Raw genomic sequence first — 27,394 nt, forward strand, 5'->3', positions numbered from 1 at the left:
CTAGCAGTATCACTGGCACTGGACTATACAGCAGTATCACTGGCACTGGACTATACAGCAGTATCACTGGCACTGGACTATACAGCAGTATCACTGGCACTGGACTATACAGCAGTATCACTGGCACTGGACTATACAGCAGTATCACTGGCACTGGACTATACAGCAGTATCACTGGAACTGGACTATACAGCAGTATCACTGGAACTGGACTATACAGCAGTATCACTGGAACTGGACTATACAGCAGTATCACTGGAACTGGACTATACAGCAGTATCACTGGAACTGGACTAGTATAGCAGACAGCACTATCACTGGACTGGACAAGACAGTACTACTGGAGTTACTGGACAAGACAGCACTATCACTGGACTGGATAACGGGCGGGCAAGCAGGCAGCCAGGACTTGCTGCCTCTTCACTCTCCTAGACCCGGGTGAAGATGGTGTTCGGCCGCCCACCCCTTAAAGGGGTCTGGATTTTGCGAGGTCTGGAGACCTGCATTCTGAGTCTGGGTGGGAATTCCCAAAAGGGCTCGTAGGGCAATTTCAGATTGGGGGTGTCCGGATTCCCCCAATCTGAACTCACACATCCCTAATTTGAACTACATGACATTTGAACTATACCTGATCTTTGACTACCCTACAATAGTCAATTACAGGGTACAGGGTTCAAAAACACCTGCCTGTACATGCTTTTTGCCTGTACGAACACAGTGTGGTTTAGGCAATAAAATAGATATCTCCCCCTGTGTGTGACAGCTGCTCATCACTACTCAGACTTGCAACGGTTTCTATTTATGACTGAAGGAGAATACAGTACTGTGTTTATATGCAGCCAAATGAAGATCAAAAAGCATAAAATAATGATTGACTAAATTGCATTTATTAAATGTTTATTGATTAACTGCATTAGTTAAATATTGTTCAATCATATTCCTGAAAGTAATGCAACAGTAGGCAGCCTTTTAAGATTTTATATTCTAAGATCTTGTTGTGGCCAAATAATCATTGTAGAAAGCCAATCAACATTCAGATGGTTGACAATGATCAAAGAAAAAATAAAACAAATAAGAATTAAACTTGGGAATTTTATAACATAAAAGTTGGGAAACTGGATGTTTGTGCCACTTGTACTGAAAATGTAATAAAAATAGATTTGCATATCAGCAACAACACATTCTTTATGCATAAAGTCTAGCGGTCATTCAGCAAGAATTCAGTACTCAGGCTATGGGTATATGTATACAGATTTGACTGTTCTTTTAAAAGTGTCAGTGTGAAGCACAAACGGTTTACAGTGTTATGCCGCATAAACCTCAAGCTACATTATCACAAACGCATCCCCCACAGGCAATGTTGATATAACTACTAATCTGTTGATTATGGTAGGCTCCAGCGTTACAATGTATAATACTGCATCTATAGTATGAGCTTCGGGACATGTTCTATGCATATGCTTCAATAATATATACACAGGAAAAAGGACTAATGCAGACAGTTTGCTGGGAAACTGTTTCCTTTTCACATTCTTGGCAATAAGCTTAGAGAACAAGGCTTTTGGGAGGTAGGAGGCATGCAAGTCTTGTGTTCTCTAACTAGGGAGCATGTAATACATCAGATCTCTGCATTCCTGGCATGCCATTCATTTACAATTAAAAACACATCTCAGATTGAAATCCGCCATACCAGGCAAAAAATTGTTAATACATAGCTATATCACTCAGCATTTATTAACAATAACATTATGCAGTGGCAATATACTGTACTCCGTATACTATACTGCATTGTATGTTTGAAATCACAAGAAAACCTCTGAAATGACATTCAAAAAATACACTTAAAATAAAAACAATGTGCTTGGGAATTATGGGTATTTGTTATAGGCATATAGATGAGGATGACCTGGTATATTCACCCCATTTGCCAATATCCTGCCTGAATTCACATTGGGCCTGATTCAGAGTTGAACGCTGACTAGCAAACTTGCAAATCGAGCGATTATCGAATGACTGCACATGCGGTCAAATCATAGCGCACTTGTGAGAGGGTGAATAGCGATAGAAATGGCACATGGGTCATGAACACAATGTGGCCAGAGACTGACTGGCAGGAAGCTGGCGTTAGGGGTGGACACGTTTTAAGAGAGGGTCTGTGACGTCAGTGCTGGCCTCGATTAGCCGGTCTCTATCGTAGATGACCGGTAGGGTCAGACTTACTCACGTTTGCAGAGACTGAAAAAATTATTAGATAGTTCATAAATTGCATATGGGTTTGCAAATGAATAGCTATGCTAATTTCGCAGATTTACACAGGGCGGGTTTCCTTTTGTTTGGGCGGTGGCTATCTACTCGCAGCCATCTGCAACTTTGCAGATCAGCACTTAGGCCCACAGTGTGTTCTGCTGGATCACAATGACCAGGGAGAGATTCAGTTATCAGCTCTAATGTTGAGCTGCCCAAATCCCACATATTTTCTTACGCACCTTTATAAGGAGGAGCTTTTGGTGAGGGAAAACTGGCAAAGTTAGTATCCCAAGCATGCTAATCCTTTCATCATTCCACAGTATTCTTATGGTACTTTGTGTGAAGATCACTAACCCCCATGTAATAGTGAAGACTATGGGTGAGATTTAATAGGATGAGAGATTCAGAAAGTGAGAGATTTGGGAAGAAATCTCCAGTTTTTTTTAAAGCGGCAATCATTTACACAGCAATACCAGTTTGATTTTGCAGTGTAAATGATTGTCGCTTTAAAAAAACTGGAGATTTCTTCCCAAATTTCATCCTATTAAATCTCACCCTATGTTGGAAAAAAAAAATCACTTTACATTGCCACCTTTCTGGAACCAGAAAATTATATTTCCCTGGTATCTTTGTAAGACAGCTAAATGCCTGGCTGTTACTTATTATTATTATTATTATTATTATTATTATTATTTCTTCTTAAATAGTGCAGCTGATGCTGCTTTCCCACTGTCAAGCCGTTTAAAGAACCGGTATTTTTAAACGGTATGTAAAACGGTATTAGCTTTTACATTGCAGTAGATTACAGTTTAAGTACCATTCACATCGCAGTAAACCGTTTAATCCCCTCGTGTCCCCTGGTACCTGTCCTGCCCCCCCTCCCCCCCCCGTACCTGCCAGCTGGAACCCTTGCTTCCCCCCCTGCCCTGGTACCCCGCTGCCCTGGTACCCCCCTCCCACCTTGCCCTGGTACCTTGCTCCCCCCTCCCCTGGTACCTTGCAGCTGGTACTTTGCATCCGGGCAGCATGGTAGGCAGCGGGCATTCCAGGGCTCCTAGTCGGCAGGTCCCAGACTGATGCATGAAAGCATCATGCAGGAGGAGGCTGGTGCACAGACAGCGGGGGCACTGGGGATCCGGGCAGCATGGTCCGTGCTCAGGAGGAGGAAGTGGAGGAAGGTCCATTAGGAGATTGTCATTTCATCGGAGGGGGTCCCTGCCACGAATGGGAAATAGCGGGCCCGAAAATTACATATGCACATATCTAATGAGCCGCAAATTAAATATGCACATATTTAATGAACGGCTCCGCTATTTTCCATTTGCAGCAGGGACCCCCGCCGATGAAATGACAATCTCCTAATGGACCTTCCTCCGCTTCCTCCTCCTGAGCACGGACCGCACTGCCCGGATCCCCAGTGCCCCCACTGTCTGTGCACCAGCCTCCTCCTGCATGATGCTTTCAGCAATCAGTCTGGGACCTGCCGACTATGAGCCTTTGAATGCCCGCTGCCTACCCTGCCTGCCCCACTGCCCGGATGCAAGGTACCAGCTGCTTGGTACCAGGGGAGGTGGGGGGACGGGACCTGCCGACTAGGAGCCCTTGAATGCCCGCTGCCTACCATGCTGCCCCGCTGCCCGGATGCAAGGTACCAGCTGCAAGGTACCAGGGGAGGGGGGGGGGGCAGGAGAGGTACCAGGGGAGGGGGGAGACTAGTGTAGGATCTTAAATACCGTTTCAGAGCCATTGTCACTGCATAAAAACGGCTCTGAAACGTGTAGGACTCTGCTTTGGAAACGGGTTGAAATACCGGTTAACTTTAACCGGTAAATCACCTCTGGCGCTTTCCCACTGCAGCCTTAAACGTTTAGAAAGGGGGGAAAAAAGGGCAATATACCGTTTAAGACCTGCAGTGAGAAAGGGGCATAATTCTCTTGCGCTTTACCCTGTTGGCTGCATATACAGTCCAATCTATCAAAGCAATGAAATAGTGGTCCAGCAAATTGTTTATAGTATTAGTAGTTAAGTGATTGATCACAATAACTGTGCACAATGTGTGGGCATTATAAAGAAGGATACAGCAGCATTGGACACTGTATCCTATCAGTGAGGCACATTGAGGAACACGCAGTGTATTCTTATATTACTATATTTATGAGTATTATACTTCCTTGTCACTTTCACAGTTAAGATAAAACAATTTAAGTAAGAGAGCCTTTACACATACTTGTTTAGACTCCAACCAAGAAGAAACTGGATAGGAGCAATTGTCTGAACATCAAAGCTACAAATTTTGGTTTGCGTTCCAATGAAAACTTTGTGTGACCTTCAGAACATCTTTCTGGCTTCTACACAAACAAAAAGCTCTTTGGTGAAGGGATACATTGTACTTAGAGGAGGTTGGAATACTGACTCATAGCTGTATGACTGATAGAGAGGAAACAAGCACAAACCTGTGCTTCTGGTAGGGTACATCCATTGCTTAGAATCAGGAATCACAAACTATTCGACTCGCTATTAGTACTGCTCGTGTGAAGAATACAATCATTTTGTGGGAGATTAGTAAATCAAAAATATTTTGTTAAAAATAATAAAATATCCATGTGACAGAAGTATGTTTGAATATTGTAGATTAACTTAGATATTTGTTGAATTCTTTGTCTATGGGCTGATTCAGAGATGCACCAATACAGATGTGTCCACACACACACATACATACATACATACATACATACATATAGGGCCTCATTCAGATCACATCAGTCCTGCGTGCACTCGCACCCAGTACCGATGTTGCGCGTCTGCGCATGCGCAGGTGGGTATCTGCGCATGTACAGGCATATGGGAACGCCCAGCGGTGGGCATTCTCATGGTAATGAGGCAGTGACGCGAGTGTAGGGGGCGGGTAGCTGACATCACCGGATATCAGCTTCCCGCCCATATCCACACCAGCGTGCACGCAAATGTAAGTAACTAAAAAGTCACTTATATATGCGTGCACGCTAAACATTCGGTGACCATCGAAAGATGTGGGCAGTTACCCGAGCCATGCGAATGGATGTTTGGGCGAAGCCGCAGCTGTTTGGGCGAAGCCGCACTTTGAATGGGGCGGTGGGGGTGGGGGGGGGGGGGGCGGTCATTCGCCGGGCGGGGTTTGGTGGACTCGCAAGGCTGCGAATTTGCAGCCTTGCGAATCAACCAGAATAACCCCCATTGTGTGCTGGGCATGGTAATGCGTTATTAACATGTTAACGCAGCAGCACTATAACGCAGATACACTTTAACACCTTAATGAGGGTGGAGGGGTGTGGTGGCAGGGGGAGCAGAGCCACAGAGTCTCTGACAGCATTACAGAGACTGTAGACCCTGCGCCCCTCCAATAATGGCCGCCACCACAGAGAAGACACACTAGAAGTTTTCCTGCACCTCTAGCAGCTGTCTCCTGTGTCTCTGCAGTGGTCATTTTTGGAGGGGCGCAGGGTCTCTAATGCTGTCAGAGTCCCTGCGCCTCCAAAGCACCAATCCCCCCCCCCCCCCCCTCGCAATAAAAAGATTTTATTCCTCTTGGGCAAGGAGTATTAACTCCCCCCTGGGCTACAAGCATTTAACTCCCCCCTGGGCTACAAGCATTTAACTCCCCCTTGGGCAACAAGCATTTAACTCACCCCTGGGCTACAAGCATTTAACTCCCCCCTGGGCAACAAGCATTTAACTCCCCCCTGGGCTACAAGCATTTAACGCCCCTCTTGGCTACAAGCATTTACCTGCGACAAGCATTTAACCCCACCCCTGGGCTACAAGCATTTACCCCACCCCTGGGCGACAAGCATTTAATCCCCCCCCCCCCCCCTGGGCGGCAAACATTTAAACACACACCCCCCCCGGCAGCATTTACCTCCCCCCTGGGCAGCAAGCGTTCGACTCTCCCCTGGGCAGCAAGCGTTCGACTCTCCCCTGGGCAGCAAGCGTTCGACTCTCCCCTGGGCAGCAAGCGTTCGACTCTCCCCTGGGCAGCAAGCATTCGACTACCCCCTGGGCAGCAAGCATTCGACTACCCCCTGGGCAGCAAGCGTTCGACTCCCCCCTTGGAAACAAGCATTTACCTTTCCCCTGGGCAAAGGGCATGTAACCCCCTATGGTAACGAGCATGTAATCCCCCTTGCAACAAGCATGTAATTAACCCTGGTAAAGAATGGGACCCCCTATGGCAAGAACCATGTAATCCCCCTTAACAACAAGCATGTAATCCTCCCTAGCAACGAGCATGGAACCCCTTGGCAACGAGCATGGAACCCCTGGCAACGAGCATGGAACCCCTGGCAACAAGCATGGAACCCCTGGCAACAAGAATGGAACCCCTGGCAACAAGAATGGAACCCCTGGCAACACCTGGCAACAAGAATGGAACCCCTGGCAACAAGAATGGAACCCCTGGCAACAAGAATGGAACCCCTGGCAACAAGACTGGAACCCCTGGCAATGAGCATGTAGGCAAGTGACACTTATGTGTCTAACAATGCAATTAATCGCAGAAAAATCATGTGATTAATTGCTATTAAAAATGTTGGTACTTGTTTCCTAGCATGGCGCCACCGATTTTAAAGGCCCCTATACAAAGAGCCGACTTGTTCTAAGGACAAGTCGGACCCAATTCTCCTCCGAGCCGCCCGGCAGCTCCCCGGGAGGCTCACATACGATGAGGACTTTGATGTGCCATTTTTTACATGTGATAAATCGCATGCGATTAATCACATGTAAAAAAAATATCAGGGAGCTGCAGGGCGGTGAGGAGCAGTGGGGGCGGGCAGCTGGGGAGGAAGCAGTGGGGCAGCAGCGCGTTACCAGGGTAGTGCTGGGGCGGGATGGCGGTGACCACCAGTCTCACTCTCCACTGTCCATGTCCAGACTCCAGCGCTGTAGCGGGCAGCAGCCGCGGCTATTAGTTCTTTAAAATATGTCAAATGACTGCCCGGCTAATGATTGGCTGAGATAGAGCACTCTCAGCCAATCAGTGGCCTCCCTCCGCGGCGGCTGATTGGCTTAGAGTGCTCTATCTCAGCCAATCAAAAGCCGGAGAGTCATTTGACATATTTTAAAGATCTAATAGCCGCGGCTGCTGCCCGCTACAGCGCTGGACACGGACAGTGGAGAGTGAGACTGATGGTCACCGCCGCCCGCCCCAGCACTGACCTGGTAACGCGCTGCTGCCCCACTGCTTCCTCCCCAGCCGCCCGCCCCCACTGCTCCTCACCGCCCTGACTGATCTCACATCGTTTGTCCCGCTGGTCCGACCCCTGGGGCCGGGTCCGATATGCACGGGACCGCGCATCGGACCCGACCCCGTGTCACAAAGAACCGATTTGGTCCGATTTATCGGCCGATTGATCACAATCGGCCGAAATCGGTCCAAATCAGCTTGATGTATGCCCACCTTAATTGTATGCAATCGGGTTGCAAAAATCGGGCCAATCGCATCGCATGCAACCAAATTGCATGCGATGCGATTGACCCGACCAACCCGATTTTTTACATTGGAACCAATGTTAAATGGTCCCTGAGACCCTCCACTGTTAACGCCACGATCAACGTGAACCCGAAGCGTGGCGAGCGCAGCGGTACGCGTCCTCCGACCTTTTCATTCCCCCACTATCCACGTCGGCGTGGAGTCGATATTATATAGTGTGTGCGAGCGCAGCGAGCCACCGAGCCTGAAGCGTGGCGAGCGCAACGAGCCTCGCGAGGGGACGCGCATTACGCGTCCCCTGTGCTCGCCACACTATATAATATCAACTCCAAGCCGACGTGGATAGTGGGGGTATGAAAAGGTCAGCGGACGCGTACCGCCGCCGCTCGCCACGCTTCGGGTTGGCGTTCATCGTGGGGTTGCGTTAACAATGGGGGGGCATTACCCATCAGGATGGGTATACAATCAAAAATTGGGTATGGGGGGCCATTTAATATTGGTTCCTATGTAAAATCGGGTCCATCGCATTGGTCACATTGTATACCATTATAATGGCATACAATGGACCTGATTTTACATAGGAATTTAACATTACATACAATGCTTACAATGTAAAATCGGGTCGGTCGCATCGCATGCCATTATAATGGCATGCGATGGACCCGATTTTACATTTGTCGGGAAACCTCAAAAAAGCCCGAAATCGGGTCGGTCGGGTCCCATCGCATACCTTAAGTTAAGGTATGCAATGGACCTGATGGGCGCCGTGCTAGGAAACAAGTACCAAAATTGTATTCGTTGTCAGCACAAATATACACATATATATATATATATATATATATATATATATATCTCCACTTCCCAAATGTGGTTCAGCACCCTTTACTCAATTGATAGTCCATATGTCATTTCTCCAAGATAACAATTTATTAAAATCTTCAAAGTTTGATTGACCGTCTGGCCGTACAACAGAATCCCTGTTGTTGATTCTGTTGTACGGCCAGACGGTCAATCAAACTTTGAAGATTTTAATAAATTGTTATCTTGGAGAAATGACGTATGGACTATCAATTGAGTAAAGGGCGCTGAACCACATTTGGGAAGTGTATGTTGTATGTAAGTTACCCGGCACTCGGTTAACATTGTGGTATAGCAGCCTCAGTATATATTGTTAAAAGAAAGTTCTTCTGTTTGATATTGTTAAGCGCGTCGTGGAGTATTGTGTTATCTATTTGTGTGGTGGGTTACTCTATAACGCAGCTGAACATCATGCCCTTATTCAAGGACAGGACCAGTCGGTCTCAAAAGTATAAAATTATTTTTAGTGAAGAGTCAGAACAAATGGAAGCTAGTGGTGGTGGTGAAGTAGACTATTATAATGTCTTGAATAATATGGAAAGACTAACTGTAAAGGAGTTGAAATGTTGGTACGACTTAGTGACACTCAAAAAATACATAGAGGTAGGCAGAGTACCTAGGGGATTAAGGTTGAGTAAAACACCTACCCTCATGTCCCAAAATGAAGACTTCCTATCAAATTGGAATAAGGTTTTGAAAGACTGTAGTCTTAAATTAATTAATCTAATTATTATTGAGAGGAAAAAATAATTATCCGTACTAGAGGATCAGATCAATTCATTGGAAAAATCCTTGATCAAATTTGAAAATAACGATGAATATAGGAGAGATGTAGAAGATTTACAAAGTAAATTGGACAAACTAGAGGATGAAATTGTTATGAGAAAACAAAAGAATTTTCTTAGGGACAAAATTGATTACCAGACAGGAAAGATCCATGATTGGACCTCTACCAACCCACAGAGGTTTGAACATAAGGAAAGGAAGTATTCCTATCGCAAGGAAAGGAACATGAGAAGATCTGATAATGACGTGTTCACTAGGGCACAGCAGCCAGTCTATAGAAATGAAAGGTATTATTCCCAATCAAGGAATTATCACCGCAAACAATCCCCCAATTACAGAGGAAGAAGAAATGTATCCAGTGGAAACAATTCCCCCCCCCCCCCTATAATAGGGATTATCAACAACCTCGCCATAGGCAGTATAGGTCACACTCACCTAATCAAGGACATCCTTCCTCTTTTTTAGGGGATCGAAGAAAAGTAGGCTTCAGGAGCATACAGGAGAAAGAACAATTACAAGTGAGATTAGATTCTCCTCAGGGTACAAAACGATTCCTAAGAGAAGAGGCTGCAGAGGAGGGAGAAAATTCTCCCAACAAGAAAAAAAGAAACAGCCAATCACAGAAAGAGAGAACGGAAGCAACTACATCAATATTTCCCAGAAGAACCTTTCTGAGCACGAAGCAGCACTACTGAATAAAGGATTAAAGTTCGCTCCAAATCAACATCTGGAAAAATTTGATTTATTTGTGGACCTCAACAAATATGTTAGAGGTTTAACACTAAAAAGACACTTCTTAAAAAACCCTCCTAACACCAATCAAGATAATTTGACTCTAAAGAAACCAATTGTAGCCCCTCCCTCTAAATATTATCCTGTTGAGTCCAGAGGAAGCCACATAGAATTGTTCTATGAATCTGTACGCAATGACTTTAGGAAGATAAAACCTAAAAATTCATATAGATCAAACTTGGACCCCCAAGAACAAAACGCACTAAAACAACTAAAAAAAGGACAACGAGGTGGTCATTAGGTTGGCGGATAAAGGAGGCGCGGTTGTCATCCAAGATAAATCTAAATATTTGGAGGAAGCTTACAGGCTTATAGACGATGAAAGGACATACACTAAATTAGACTCAGATCCTACAGTACTGTATAATAACCAACTCCTGACCCTGTTGAAGGAAGCTAATGCCAGGAACATAATCTGTAAAGAAGAGTTTCTGTATATGTATACAGCAAAACCCAAAATTCCTGTGTTCTATCACCTCCCGAAGGTGCACAAAAAAAGAGAAAGTCCACCACGGAGACCAATTGTTGCTGGAGTAAACTCCCTTTCTTCAAACCGATCACACTTTTTGGACTTAAAACTCCAAAAATATGTGAAATGTCAAAAGTCACATCTAAAGGATTCGACACAATTGTTACGAGAAATAGAGGGAATGGGATGGAACCCCTCCTACAGATGGATCACAATCGATGTCCAGTCGCTTTACACTTGTATACCACATGAGAAGGGTGTAAATGCAGCAGAAAAAGTCATGGGAAAGGATGAAGACATCTCAGAAGATGAAAGTAAGTTCATCCTGGAAGGCATTAGGTTCATATTGAACCACAATTATTTTGAGTTCAACGACACCTTCTATGCACAACAGTGTGGAACCGCGATGGGGACTAAATATGCCCCATCGTATGCAAACATTTACATGAACTATTGGGAAACACAACATCTGTACCAGGATATTGGCTATAAATTTCCAAATATAGTGTATTATAAACAGTACATAGACAATTTAATTATGATCTGGAATGGCAATGCAGAGAGTATAGAAAAGTTCATGGAGGAATTACAGAAGAATGAATACAACTTGAAGTTCACCTATAAACAAAATGAGGAAGAGATCGAATATTTGGACCTTATAGTAAGAGCAGAGAAGGAAGGGAATATTTCTTCCAGAACTTTCTTTAAGCCCACGGACGCCAATAGTTTCATTCCTATGAATAGCTGTCATCAGAAGAAGTGGAAAACAGCTGTCCCTTTCTCCCAATTCGTGCGCATACGGAAAAACTGTAATTCACTGGACAACTACTGGGAGCAATCCTCCCAATTGAAAGAGAAATTCCTGGAGAAGGGCTATGAGAATGTCCAGTTAAAACAAGATCAAGGGCCTTATTCTAATCCACTCTTTCTGACAAAATCCTTCTTAGATGGGCAAAACCATGTGCACTGCAGGTGGGGCAGATGTTACTTGTGCAGAGATAATTAGATTTGGGTGGGGTTTTACTTCAAAGTGAGATCTATATTGCAGTGTAAAAATAAAACAGTCAGTATTTACCCTGCACAGAAACAAAATAACTCACCCAAATCTAATTCTCTCTGCACATGTTACATCTGCCCCCCCTGCAGTGCACATGGTTTTGTCCGTCTAAGAAGGATTTTGTCAGAAAGAGTGGATTAGAATAACCCCCCAAGTTAGAGCAGCAGAACTACCAAGAGCACCATTGCTACAGGAAAAGATAAAGAAGGACAATTCCATCTTCCTCAACTCGAAACCCTTCATAACCAAGTATAACCAGGAGCACCAAAGCATACGGAAGGTTTTGGATACCAATTGGCATTTGTTATTAAAAGATCCTATCCTAGGCCCCCATCTACCAAAAAAACCACCAGTAGTCTTTAGGAGGGCCAATACTTTGAAGAATATGCTGGCCCAGAGCAAATTAAAATCACAGAAGTAGAGAATTGTCCCCCCTACACAGCAACTCTTAAGGAAGCGATCAGGGTTATATCCATGCAACCATTGCATCTGTTGCAAACATGTAGAACGAAAAGATTATAAATGGCTAAACACCAACTTTGAAAAACTACCACAATGTAATGACATTCTGACCTGTGAGTCTACATATATAGTGTACATGTTGAAATGCACTTGTAATATGATCTATGTGGGAAGAACAAAAAGGAGCCTAAAAATGCGAATCCAAGAACATCTACGTAACATAAAAAATAAGATACAAAATCACAGTGTCCCACGTCATTTTGAGAAGGAGCACAATTCCAATATCAAAGACTTAAACTTCTTAGCTCTGGAACATGTTAAAACAGACCCAAGAGGGGGAGATAGGGATCTAACTTTGGCCAGACGAGAGGCTTTTTGGATTTTTGCTTTAGACTGCCAGGTACCCAAAGGATTAAATGAAACGACAGAGATCACCTCCTTCCTATAAAGATTTTTTGGTTCAGTTTATATTTTATAATAATAAGGATAGGTGAGGTGAGGTAGTGCATCATTAGGAGACTTTTTTAGAAGTTATATTCTACATTTGGCCCAATAATGTATTCATACATATGAAATCTAATTAGAAGATATAAGGGATACATTATGTATATAGTATAAGTCAAATGGTTAACCCTGTATGATACCCACTTTTCATTGTAATAGCATAAGATAAACATTGTTGCAATATTGATGTAAAGTCTTACGGCATCATTTTGGTGTATAAATTAATAGGTAATATTTGGCTGGTGATATTATTGTATAAATCAGAAGAATACTAAGTGGTGTGGCACATTGCAAGTCTATACCTATGAAAGCAGAGCGGAAATAAAATACCATTATCATAAACTTGTTCCTATTAAATTATAACTATAAGTCCGGGGCTCCCAAAATGGCGGCCAGTTGTACCACACATTGGAACGCAGGCTGGAAATAACAGCAGTATAGTATAAAGAGGTATGAGCGGAAGCAGGCTTGTTCCCATTGTGACAGCCAGCTGAACTGCACTTCTGGCGGGTGATGGAACGCAAGCCGGAAGTAGCGGCAGCAGGCACACGGAGCGGGTGTTTAAGGTCAGCAGGACCTTACAACATGATCAGTGGGGAGCAGTCTGTCCCACTGCCACCAATGGATATATATCTATTAATAAGGCGGACAAGAAGAGATTGTGTGAGTACTGGTCCCAACCTAATATCGGTCATTACAAAAACCGCTAAGGATTATGGGATCCCCAATCATAAGTATAACTAATCAAATAAGGACCGTTTTGGACCAACAATAGGCCATATCCTAAAGTTAATATAAGATTAAATTACACTATATTCTTTTTACACTACATATTTATCTATATTTTTTCAAATGTACTTATTTTTTTATTTTTTATATAAAAATTTTTTTTATTTTTTATATAGAGTAAAACTTAACAGGGACAAGGTGGGTCTCAAACCTGTGACGCCTTGCTTCCCAGGCACAGGCATTAGCACTGTGCCACAGTGCCTGCCCAGGGTGCCGGACGGCTCCCCGACAGTCGGGATTCCGACAGTCATTCCTCCGACGTCGGAATCCCGACTGCTCCCTCGTGGGGGTCCATGACCCCCATAGAGGGAGAATAAAATAGGTGGCGAGCGCAGCTCGCCACCGTGCCCGCAGCGTGGCGAGCGCAGCAAGCCCACAAGGGGCTTCATTGCGCTCCCCACGCTGTGCAGTCGGGATTCCGACGTCTGACTAATGACTGTCGGAATCCCGACTGTCTGGCTACTATACCACACCCCCTGTCCAAACGACACTTTATTCTTAAAAAGAGCAACTAGAGTTTTATAGCCCAGTAGCATTGACAGGAAAAAGAAGAAAAAGGGGGGGAAAAAAATAGACCTACAGTATCAGGTCACACAAGGAAATGAGGTCACTCCTACTTCCCCTATATAAAGGGATCAGGCAATACATTCATTCATTCTACTCTCCTTCCTTGCGAAGTGGTTCTATGTATATATATATATATATATATATTCTCCATGTGCTACAAGCCACGTTGCACATAACACATTCAGTGCCTAGGTAGCTCAAAGCATCTTAACGTGCAACATTTCCGTGACAACACATTATATTCACAAAATGGTGCAATAAGACCCACAAGCAGCTTCTGCTGATGAAAATGATATCCAGCATATCTATAGTCTGTGTGGGACCGCGGCTGTTTCAGCATACAAAATGCTATGATGCAGTGTTTTACTAGAAAACTGTGCCTTATTTACAGCATCTTGGGAATAAGATGCACTGTAATGGAAAAGGCCTTGTGTAAAGATTCAGGGGCAGATTTATTAAGCTGGGTGAAGTGATAAAATGTCTGGTTTTTATCACCGGCCAATCAGCTCCTACCTTTGAAGGTACAGGCTTATTTTGAAAAATGACAGGTAGGAGCTGATTGGCCGGTGATAAAAACCAGACAGTTTATCACTTCACCGAGCTTAATAAATCTACCCCTCAGTGCTTTACCGTCAGGTCATAGCATGGGGCGACAAGCAGGGCTGTTAAAGAAACAATGAGGCCAGATGTATGTGGATGCATACAGAAGCTGTACAACTCCCAGAATCACCATCTCGAACAAGCCCTTTGTGGTCAAAGATGCAACAATTGGAATGCACAATCAACATTCTGAGCAACCCTCTAGTCATGCATGGCTGCTGAAAGAACATGACTGCATTTGAGCAGCCATTCCCCTGTTACCTCCCTCAAGCAAGTCCTGATTGTCCGTCACTCCAAACGATTCCTACTGGAACATGTGCAGTGGCTTATATGCATGTGTTGCGGCAAAAGAATCATTGCAAAAAAAATTTGACATTGCATACAAAGGCACTGTGACATCATTTTGCATAACACAAACTTATTTATACCTTAGTTAAATAATAAAGACTAGGTCAAAATATTATTGAGCGAAGGGAGAATGAAAAACTCTCTCACCGGTTGCAAACAGTCACTTGGGTTGATCGTTAAGGATTCATTCTGTACTGTATTTTGCTGGGTAACCGTATCTTCTTTCTTCCTTTCTTTCTGTCCAGCTTCATCTTCATCAAAGTCATCAGGGCTCTATACAAGTAGAAAAAAACGTGTTACAGGTTGTAATTGTGCTAATTTGTAGAAAACTAATTTATATACAAGAGGGTTAACCATACTCTAGAGCAGTAGTTCTCAAACTTGGACCTCACACAGGTTACATTTTCCAGGTCACCCTACAGGTGCACTTATTACTCACTGACACACTTTACAAGATCCACAGGTGGAGCTAATTATTTCACTTGTGACGTTGTGTGGAGACATGGAAAACATGTACTGTTGGGGGTACTTGAAGACCAAGATTGAGAACCACTGTTCTAGCACCTCGAAAATATATATTTTTCGGTACTTGTTTCCTAGCACGGCACCCACAATTTTAAGTCGTATGGCATCTTATGCATTGTATCGTATCACATCGCATGCCATATAGCCGCATGCGATGCGATTTAAGCACCCTATATTTTTTAATTGTATAAGCACCTAATAGGTGCTTACAATGTTAAATGCACCCCCACGCCACCCCCACTATCAACGCCAACCCGAAGCGTGGCGAGCGCAGCGGTACGTGTCCTCCGACCTTTTCATACCCCCAGTATCCACGTCGGCGCGGAGTTGATTTTATATAGTGTGGCGAGCGCAGCGAGCCACCGAGCCCAAAGCGTGGCGAGCCCCGCGAGGGGACGCGTATTACTTTACATGTATTCCGCGTCCCCTCGCCACGCTTCGGGCTCGGTGGCTCGCCACACTATCTAAAATCAACTTCACGCCAACGTGGATAGTGGAGGTATGAAAAGGTCGGAGGATGCGTACCGAGTGGGGGTGGCGTGGGGGTGCTTTTAACATTATACAATTAATTATATTATACAATTAACAATCTTAATTATACAATTAATAATATTATAGGGGGCCCATTTAACATTGAAAACACCCATTGTATGCCTTATGGTATGCAATGCGATGGGCGCCGTGCTAGGAAACAAGTGCAGGGCCATCTGAATATATCAGCTAATGGGGCAGATGTATTAAGCTTTAACAAGAGATAAATCCAAGGGTGATAAGGAGAGATAAACGTCCAGCCAATCACCTGCTAACTGCCATGTTACAGCCTGTGTTTGAAAAAAGTCAGTAAGGAGCTGATTGGCTGGACGTTTATCTCTCCTTATCACCCTTGCATTTATCTCTTGTTAAGGCTTAATACATCTGCCCCATAGTGTACCTAGCTTCAGGGCCAGATACATCTAAAGAAGGTAAATAATTTTGTTTAATTTTTTTCATAAATACAAAAAGTAACTTTTTAAAGTTACTCAAAATGCATTGCATTTATTGTGGAATTGCTCGATAGGATGGTGTTATGTCTACCTAAAGTCCTGTGTAGCATGGCTTTTTATGTTTGCGGATGTGCAGTCTACATAGCAGCACATCACTTGTTTTTGTGACCACTCATATGTGCAAATAATGTATCGTATCAGCACTGGGATTAATTAATAAGATATAAGGGACACAGGTCACTAGAGAGTCAGTTACAGCAAGACCCCTCTGGTGAATTAATTATTCATACTTTGTTCTGGTCTGACATTCAGCATTGGTGTAATAGCAGAAGTCACTATTTACTGTGAAAACAAAAACTTTTGATACATCTCTCTTACATATACATATACCATACTATTAAGCCTGCTCGAAGCGAATACTACAAAAGCTAGTCAGCTACCTTGTAATTGCCTCTGTGTTTGTACATGTGTGAGAGAGAAAGATGTAGCTTCACTAGCTATCAGATGGCAGTGTTTCGGAGACACACAGACACTAGATAGATAGATAGATAGATAGATAGATAGATAGATAGATAGATAGATAGATAGATAGATAGATAGATAGATAGATAGATAGATAGATGGTTGCCCTTCCTTGGTAACTCGAAGAAACAAACATAGAAAACATACATTTGCAGTCAGAAATTATACATTAGCAACAGTGTCAGTAAGTTGGTATTTTGCTAAAAGCATATGCTTAACCCTTTGATTGCGAACGTCTGAGAGATGTACACAATATTCGCTAAAAATGCCAGCATCGCTCACCTTTATTATATAAATTCAAATAAATGTTGTGTAAAAAAAAAAAAAAAAACCAGTGTATTTCCTATATAAAAGGTAAACATTACAGGTCATTATGATGAATACAAATGATTGCTTGCCAATTTACACACCTATTTTGACAAATTAACTTGGCACTTAAAGGGTTAATGACTTTCCTAACACTAAGTTTGAACTAGGTACTAAACATGAGCACTAGCTCCCTAATTAACAGATATACACTCAAATGACTTAAAGCACACTTGGGGCCTGATTCAGACCTATGCACTGCATATTCATGCATGCGCAAACCCCAACAATTGGCCAGGGTAGCGAATATAGCCCACACTGAGCTGGTCTAAATTGCCCCCTTAGTGCATAGTATATGCATACAGTACATGAAGGTGCATGTTCACACAGTAATGCTGCCCCTTAATAATTATGCCACAGTGTCTATTCGTTGTGAGGGGTTATTCCTCCCTGCCACACTTCCAAGGCCTGCGTGCTATTAAATGGTCCTCCCAAAAAGACCACATCATTTTAGAAATGTGGAATGGTTAGAAGTTTATGAAGAGCAGTTGATAATGTAGTTAATGTCATTTTAGCATGTTAGTATTTATAAATTGGCAAACAATATTCGCATTGCTGTACAGTGAATATGTAATCAGTCCCTGTTCAAACTAAGTTTACAAACTAAGGGCCTGATTCTGAGTTTTGCTTTCCTACAAATAGAATCCAGTTTTCTAGGAAGGTAGAGCCAAGGTTCTAACAACAAAAAGACTGAAAAGTCCCAAGGCGCTACCAGTCCTTGCAGCCGTAACTCCAAAACGAGGACCACTGGGTAATCCTCCTGTGCAAATCTTCCAAAACAAATAGGAATTCCTGGCGCTGGACTTGTATGTTCAAATACTGATAATTTTCTCATGCAAATATGGAGACAAGAGAAAACATGTGTATAAATAACACAATTTCAATTTAACAGAATGGGTGGGGTAGGGTTGACCCAAAAAATGAAGTCGTACCACGACTCACACTTTGTGTGCGGTTACAGGTATGTAACGGTTTCTTTAAGGTCCACCAACGTGTTAAACAGAGAGGTAATACCAAAAGAAGGGGGAAATCACAGGTGCATACCGTACTCAACTGATTAAACAGGAGTTAGAAACGTATAAAGGTTTCTTTTATACCAAGGATCCCATTCACATAATTATGTAACAATGAAGGCACTTCGTACCATACTCACAAGAAGTACTGGTACCATAAACACATAAAGGTATCTTGTTGGGGGACTGGTGGGTGGCGAGTTTCCACTGGTGAGATCCCCACGTAGCAGCAAGTGTACCCAAAAATAAAGGGATGACCAGTCTCAGTAACAAGATTTATTTTTAAAAAAGCTGTAATCGTGGCCCATTGGCCAAGGGCACGGTACAGAATAAAAGGTAAATGTACAACCAAATGAACATTAAAATCACAAAAACTCACTTGACATCCAACATGTTTCGGCGGGCTCTGCCGCCTTTTTCAAGGATAGTCAGTGAGTGAGACTTACAGAGTTTTTGTAGCAGTATGGAGGAACCGTTTCCGGGTCAAAGTGCACGTGTCTAAAGTTGTATAAATGACACCTTTAGAGTGCCATGGGCGGCCTGCAGCATATGCTAGCTGGCCAGACAGTGAAATTAAATAATGTGAGCGCTTTCTCAATGTGTCTGGACAATTAAAAAAGGATAAATGAGTCCACGGGCGATGGTTTCCGGTAGGTGGAACGCATCCCCGGAAGTGTAATGAGGTATTTGGAACGCATACCCGACTAATGCGCCGGGTTATGCGTCCGCACGTCAAATGACGTTTGGACAATGCCTTCCGGCATGTGAAGCGCAAATCAGGGCGTGGAAAGCCGGCATCCGGTAGTTGAAACGCATATCCGGATGACAAGTGTCGAGGCTCTGACGCGCCACCGGCTTGGACTGTTAAAGTGAACTAGGTGAAACGCAGGAGATGACGTATGCGTTTCATTATATAGGAAGTGAAGTGGCATAATCAATTCACGTGAGTGAAACGCAAAGCTAACGCCTGCGTTTCACTAAAAGTGCAATAGAAGTGTAATTAATTATTATAAAGTGCGCATGTGCATAAATAATATAGAGCTATAGGTGAACAGGTTCCTCCATTTACAATATAATTCATATGCATACATAACAACAAAATGTAATGATAAAACCATTCTTAAAAAAAAACATCTCTAAAAACATTTTAAAAAACAAAATATCACGACAATAAAACAACAGAGAAAGGCATAAAATATATCATAATGAGAATAATTTTTTAGACAGGAACCATCAAACATGGAGAATCAATTAGTTGTAACACCCACCCCTGAAAACCCTATTTTATATAGGAGGATTAGAAGGGGTAAAAGAGGGGGTACACGCAAAAGAGTTAGAAAGAAAAGGGGTTCTACTAAAATCTCTCCCCCTAATTCAGAGGACCATGTTACTAAAATTTATAATTTAAGTGACCACATTTTATCTGAGGGGGAAACCAAAGTATTACAAAAAGGTTTAAAATATGCACCCAGTAACTCAATAAATTTTTTTGATCTTTATTTGGATGTAAATAAGTTTATTAGGAAGATCACCCTCAAAAAATTCTTCCTAGACAAAAATCTGGAGACCACTGATCGGACTATCAATCCCTTCAAAAAACCTTCCACGTTCAACCCTCAATACGTTAAAGGTTGCTTTATTGAGTCATTTCAGAAAATGGTCAATAATGAGTTAAAAATACTAAAAGATAACCTCCCGTCACTTAAACATAATCTGACCACTGAAGAAAGAGATGCTATAGACAGCCTGAAAGGGAATTTGAACATAATTATTAAGCCCGCCGATAAAGGCGGGGCAGTAGTTGTTCTAAATAAATCAATGTATACAGCCGAAGTAGCCCGACAACTAAATGATGGGATCACTTACAAAAAATTGAAGACAGACCCCTCCCACAAAATTCTTGCTAGTCTAAAAAGCTTGATTGATGGTTTTGTTAACTCTGGAACCCTAAATAGTGAAACTGCTGAATTTTTGGTAAGGGAAGACTACTCCATCCCTGTGCTATATCTTTTACCAAAGATTCATAAAAATGCTCAGAATCCCCCAGGGCGACCAATTGTCGCGGGTACCAATAGTATCACGGCAAATTTATCATATTTTATAGATCACCATCTCCAACCAGTGGTTCTGACCAATAGGTCTCATTTAAAAGACACAAAGGATGTACTCAATAAAATCGGAGCAGTGAAATGGGATGAAGAATGCTTCTTAATTACCGCAGACGTCACATCCTTATACACCATCATTAGGCATGTTGATGGAATACAAGCGGTAAAATTGTCCCTCCAGGAAACTAATATCAACCCTGATTTACAAAACCTACTTATACAAGGTATAGAATTTATCCTTATGAATAATTATTTTAATTTCAACGGCACTTTTTTTAATCAGGAGGTTGGTACAGCCATGGGGACCAGGTTTGCCCCCAGTTATGCCAACATGTTCATGGCCAGATGGGAAAACCTAATGGTATGGCATGGGCATGACTGGGAGGCAAATCTGGTCCAGTGGTGGAGGTATATAGACAATGTATTGTTTATATGGAGAGGCTTGGAGACAGAACTTAAGAAGTTTTGTGAATACCTTAACTTGAACCCGTTCAATATCCATTTGACCTTCAATATTAGTAAAAATGAGGTGAACTTCCTTGATCTCAGGATATTTATAGAAAATAGTAAGATAGAAACATCAGTCTACTACAAACCCTCAGATTCTAATTCATACATTAACCCTTCTAGCAATCATCACAAGAAGTGGATTTCAAACATCCCTAAGGGACAGTTCGTACGTTTGAAACGTAATTGTTCCAATGATATTAATTTCGAGGAGAGTGCCGTTAGAATGAAGGACAAATTCATTAATAAAGGGTATAATCCAACACTTGTTGAGGGGGCTCTAGAGGAGACCAGATTGCTCCCTAGAGAAGATCTTCTTAAGAATAAACCCATCACTACAACCGACACCAATAACTATACTATAGCGTTTAGCACACAATACAATGCTTACCATAGATCCATCGAGCATATTATCAGAAAAAATTGGAGAGTGTTGTTAGAAGATCCGGCCCTCACCAGCATTTTACCACAGAACCCAAAATTCATTTATAGAAGGGCGGCTAGCCTTAAAGATCAATTGGTTAGTAGTGCATTCATGGAAAGGGGGACCATGTCAACACGCAACAATGGGTTCCACAGATGTGGAGATTGTGCCATGTGCAAATCCCACTCCTCTGTGGTTAGAAAATTTACAGAGATCAAACTCAATAACATCACTATTAAACCCAAACAGTTCATCACATGTAACTCGAATTACGTAATTTACGCGATCCGGTGTTCATGTGATAAACTTTATGTCGGCAAAACGAAAAGAAATTTAAAAGTCCGACTTGCCGAACATGTGCGAAACATCAAAAAAGGTTTTAAAGATCACCCCTTCTCCTTACACTTTTCGGAAATCCATGACAGCTCTGTGAAATCCATCACAGGATTTTGGGGGTTGGAGGCCGTTAAGGGTAATTGGAGAAACAATAACAGAGACGTTAGACTGGCACAAACGGATGAGGTGGATATTTAATTTATCCACCCTAGCTCCATTGAGTTTAAAACATGAGTTTGAATTAAAATGGTTTTTATGATATATTTTATGCCTTTCTCTGTTGTTTTATTGTCGTGATATTTTGTTTTTTAAAATGTTTTTAGAGATGTTTTTTTTTAAGAATGGTTTTATCATTACATTTTGTTGTTATGTATGCATATGAATTATATTGTAAATGGAGGAACCTGTTCACCTATAGCTCTATATTATTTATGCACATGCGCACTTTATAATAATTACACTTCTATTGCACATTTAGTGATACGCAGGCGTTAGCTTTGCGTTTCACTCACGTGAATTGATTATGCCACTTCACTTCCTATATAATGAAACGCATACGTCATCTCCTGCGTATTACCTAGTTCACTTTAACAGTCCAAGCCGGTGGCGCGTCAGAGCCTCGACACTTGTCATCCGGATATGCGTTTCAACTACCGGATGCCGGCTTTCCACGCCCTGATTTGCGCTTCACATGCCGGAAGGCATTGTCCAAACGTCATTTGACGTGCGGACGCATAACCCGGCGCATTAGTCGGGTATGCGTTCCAAATACCTCATTACACTTCCGGGGATGCGTTCCACCTACCGGAAACCATCGCCCGTGGACTCATTTATCCTTTTTTAATTGTCCAGACACATTGAGAAAGCGCTCACATTATTTAATTTCACTGTCTGGCCAGCTAGCATATGCTGCAGGCCGCCCATGGCACTCTAAAGGTGTCATTTATACAACTTTAGACACGTGCACTTTGACCCGGAAACGGTTCCTCCATACTGCTACAAAAACTCTGTAAGTCTCACTCACTGACTATCCTTGAAAAAGGCGGCAGAGCCCGCCGAAACATGTTGGATGTCAAGTGAGTTTTTGTGATTTTAACGTTCATTTGGTTGTACATTTACCTTTTATTCTGTACCGTGCCCTTGGCCAATGGGCCACGATTACAGCTTTTTTAAAAATAAATCTTGTTACTGAGACTGGTCATCCCTTTATTTTTGGGTACACTTGCTGCTACGTGGGGATCTCACCAGTGGAAACTCGCCACCCACCAGTCCCCCAACAAGATACCTTTATGTGTTTATGGTACCAGTACTTCTTGTGAGTATGGTACGAAGTGCCTTCATTGTTACATAATTATGTGAATGGGATCCTTGGTATAAAAGAAACCTTTATACGTTTCTAACTCCTGTTTAATCAGTTGAGTACGGTATGCACCTGTGATTTCACCCTTCTTTTGGTATTACCTCTCTGTTTAACACGTTGGTGGACCTTAAAGAAACCGTTACATACCTGTAACCGCACACAAAGTGAGTGTCGTGGTACGACTTCATTTTTTGGGTCAACCCTACCCCACCCATTCTGTTATATTGAAATTGTGTTATTTATACACATGTTTTCTCTTGTCTCCATATTTGCATGAGAAAATTATCAGTATTTGAACATACAAGTCCAGCGCCAGGAATTCCTATTTGTTTTGGAAGAGCCAAGGTTCTGCTTGCCACCAAGCAGAATTGCTGGCCTCGCAACCATGATTCCATTGGCCAGCTGGTTAGGATGTTGGATCCCAGCTTAGAATGTTGGTCGCAATGCTGGAATCGCAGCTACATGCAGAAGGTGTACCTCCTACAGATACTGACTCTGAATTTCTCACAGACATAGGGTGATGGGGAGAGGGTAACGGATAGGCAGAGAGTGACAGCAAGAGGGTGGCGGGGAGAGAGTAACAAGGATAGGCAGTGAGTGGCGGGGAGAGGGTGATGAAGAGAGGGTTGTGAAGAGTCTGAGAGTGATGGAGAGAGGGTGATGGGGAGAGGATAACAGGGAGAGTGTAAAGGTGAGGAGCAGAGGATGACCGGGATGCCTGATTTAGTGTCCACCATTATCCATATAGGTGAAGCAGCCTTGCAGTAGGGAGATTGCTGGGTGGGGGAATGGGCAGTAGGACGGACATCTTATCTTCCTGTGAAAGCAGTGGAGGACTAGTGGCAGAGACAGGTAGCAGCCAACTGTGATGCTATTATCACACAATGACAAGCAGTCAACAAGATTAACTACATGACCCAGTCCCAGTGCTCCCTGGCTCCCCAATCACCATTTACAGCAGGTCCCCAGGTTACATTGGTCATTCCCCACTGGGAAGGAGGAGGCCATAGAGGGGCGTTGCAGATGGGAGGGGGTGGGAGAAGGTGGCAGGTGCGTGGAGGCCGCAGGGACCACAGTGCTGTATCCGGATCCCACAGCGGTGGTGATAAGTCCATCTCATGTCACACATGCCGCCTTTGGTGTGTCCTGCCTGGGGAGGTCTCATCTTCATGCCAGGGTATTAGGTGATTCACATGGCCAAGGGGACCCAGTCAGTAGGAAATGTTCAACCCCAGAGTGTGGCTTAGGCTTTCTTTTTAGACAGCTGCAAGCCATGGCCTGCAGACAGCAAGTGCTGGAGATGGACTGGGGCGCTCAGTGCGTCCTATTACTTTTTCGACTCCCACTGGATCCACCCTCCCTACGCCTCTGGGGAAAGGTACTGTAACTGCATTAGAATAAATTTGCAGGGGCAACTGCAGCAAAAGACAAAGGGAAGGCTGCGACCGTTTGTAACAGTATTAAAAACTATGAGGAGGGATCTCGCCACTCTCTACAGACCCTGATCCTAAACAGACTCCGCCTCTAACAGGGCTACGTCCAAAATTCCCAGGTGGGTGTTCTATCACAACCCCCCCCCCCCTCCCATCTCCTATATTTAAATTTCCTAACACTTCTGTAGCACTGGTTGTTATATTCGTGTGATCACTGGACTACTAAGAAGGGTATTCAATCATTGCCGCTTTTTTTGCCAGGTGAAAAAAACGACAATGATTCACCAATCAGTATTCAATCATGGGCCCATTCTGCCCTTTTGTAAGTTCATTTTCGCCCAAGTGGTTTCATTTTTTGTGGGGCCAATTGGCTAACACAGACCCAAAACCAGGGGAAAACAGCAGCGAATTTGCAAAAAAACGTGGATCCGCTTCAAATTTACCAATCGACATGGTCTTCAGCCATGCCAAATCAGAACAGAGATTGAATAGAGTGAATCTAATTGCATTGGCACTAAATCCACTAAATTGTCAAATTTGTGGCAGTTTTCAGCGATCCACAGCCACATTAATTAGGTGCGTGCGGTATTTCTGCCTGTCACAGCACGGACCATGTAATGGTTAGCATTGCTGCCTCCCAGCACGGAGGACATGGGTTTGATTCCCACCATGGCCCTGTGTGGGGTTTGTATATTCTCCCCACACTTGCTTGGCTTTCCTCCAAGTGCTTCGGTTTCCTCCTACAATCCCAAAATTTCCAATATACCTGTAGGCATTTTGTCTCCCAACAAAAATTGAACCCTAGAATTAATGTGTGCGTGTACATGTGGTAGGGAATATAGATTGTAAGCATCACTGGGGCAGGGACTGATGTGAATGTTCAAATATTCTCTGTAAAGTGCTGCGGAATATGTATGTGCTATATAAATAACTGGTAATAATACGCTGCTGGGAGGGGAAACAGTGATGTGTTTTATGCTGAAAAGCATCTGTGACAGTGCCCCTGTTCGGTGTGGTGCAAGATGGCGTACCTTAATCTGGAGCTGGTGACGGCGGCGGCTTCTGGATTCTTTGCGGCTTCTGCTGGAGAACCTGTGGCAGGGAACGGCACAACCCAAGGGACCCACAAAAGACAACGCTACTTCGGTTAGCAGCGACAAATATTTATTAAAGGAAAACAACTGCACTAGTCGCTGTGATATACTCGTACACATATGCAAACATCAATAAGAAAGATAAAAAAACACAAAGACAATGACATCAAAGAGAGCAATATTAAAGACAATAATATGACATCACTAGAATACTATACCGCACATATAACACAATACTGCACATATAACACTATACTGCACATACAACACTATACTGAACTATAGTCCCTGGTGCAAGGAAAACAGTCAATGAAGAAACGGTCCCACGCAGGAAGATCCTCACAAGTACAAGGGTAGGCCCTACCTTAGTGTGCACACTACTATATAAAGGCCAGAAAATATTAATGGTCCCCTATAGCGGGGTACAGGCGAGTCCCTGTTACCTAGGGCAACTCCCTGCTAGACATACAACACAGGCTGTAGATATAGGCTTGGCAGTGGTGGCAAATCTGGCATGCAGCCAGAGGGGCGTTGCAGGTGTCTCTGGGCTGGTAATGTCGCAGGGTGATCAGAACCCCAATAACAGTTGTCCCCTATGCAGTGGAGAGCCACTTCAATAGCTGGGTAAAGTGGGCCAATGTGGGGTGCAGGCCAGCCTGGGGGTAGGGGAGCTCCTGTACCTTAACTCTCAGCTGCAGATGCCAGCTCCTCAGGGTCTCTCACTCCTCTCTGGGTCTCACTCTGCCTGGCACCTATCAGCAGCACCTGATCTCCTCTTCAGTGCAGGACAGGGGAACAGCTTCTCCATTCACTGCACACACGCTGCTGGGCTTTCTCCTCTCTCTGCCTGAGCCTCTCTCTGCCTGAGCCTCTCCCTGCTCCAAGCATGTCTTCTCACTCTCTCTCTCTGTGCACAATCTCTGCCTTCTCTCCACTGCAGCAAGTTTTCTCTGTCCCGTTCTGCTGGCTGACCCCTGACCTCTCAGCTTCCTGTCTTCACACACTCCAGGGCAGCCAATCAGGGGAATGTCAGGTTCTCTGCACGTGGATGTGAGCTGGGTCTGTTAACCCCTCACATCCCTGCAGTGTCTATGAAGATGCAGTCTTTCTTAATAGCAGCATTGGCTGCAATTAAACCTTTGGGGCACAGGGGGCATCCGGAGTGGACTGCCACATACCTCCCTGCTGGAAATTTGCCTGTCCGCAGGCAACCTAACCTGGGTCAATAAGTTCCGGTCAAAAGCCTCTCAATGTCCATGACAAGACATTTAACGTTGAGAACGAAAACAGGTGAGTACACATACATTCAACACAAATACAAACTACTGCCTCCCTATCACCTGATATCCAATGTGGGCACCCTGAGTCAACCATCCCTCCGCCACAGGACTCCATCCCTCTGCGGGCCAGCTTCTCCACTGCTGTCAACGGATGGCGCCCACTCTCACGACTTGCACTCAGCTTTAGGCATGTCTCGCCTCTCGATCTTGCCTCTTCGATCGCAGAATCGCCTGCTGTATCTGGAAGGCAAATTCTTCCCCGGAGATGGTCGTGTACTCGCCGTCCGTTACAGGCTTCCCATTGATGAAACAGGTCTCAGCCTTTTCAACTCTCTCTGCTGGTTCTATCTTGGCCTTGGGTTCAGGCAACGGTATAGCTGGTTCCACTTCTGATGGCTCCACGGTCTCTGTCACGACCGTATGGACCACAATTTTGGGGTTTCTCTCTGGTTCAGCCATTCTGGCAGTTCTTGGCCCTAGGTTCGCCGCTCGGTAACCGG

At 43.8% G+C, this 27,394-nt stretch overlaps 1 protein-coding gene across 2 annotated transcripts in view; it reads right to left on the reverse strand.

The window, feature by feature from the left end:
* Positions 1–27,394, reverse strand: part of PAWR (pro-apoptotic WT1 regulator) — a 181,642-nt gene that overhangs the window by 36,563 nt on the left and 117,685 nt on the right. For both annotated transcript variants that reach the window (XM_083182620.1, XM_083182621.1), the window contains exon 3: positions 15,091–15,216. In XM_083182620.1, coding sequence (XP_083038746.1) covers positions 15,091–15,216 — 126 coding nt within the window. The remainder of the gene's footprint in view (positions 1–15,090; positions 15,217–27,394) is intronic.

This window comes from Crinia signifera, chromosome 4 (assembly GCF_055691185.1).
Source record: "Crinia signifera chromosome 4, ASM5569118v1, whole genome shotgun sequence".
NCBI lineage: Eukaryota > Metazoa > Chordata > Amphibia > Anura > Myobatrachidae > Crinia > Crinia signifera.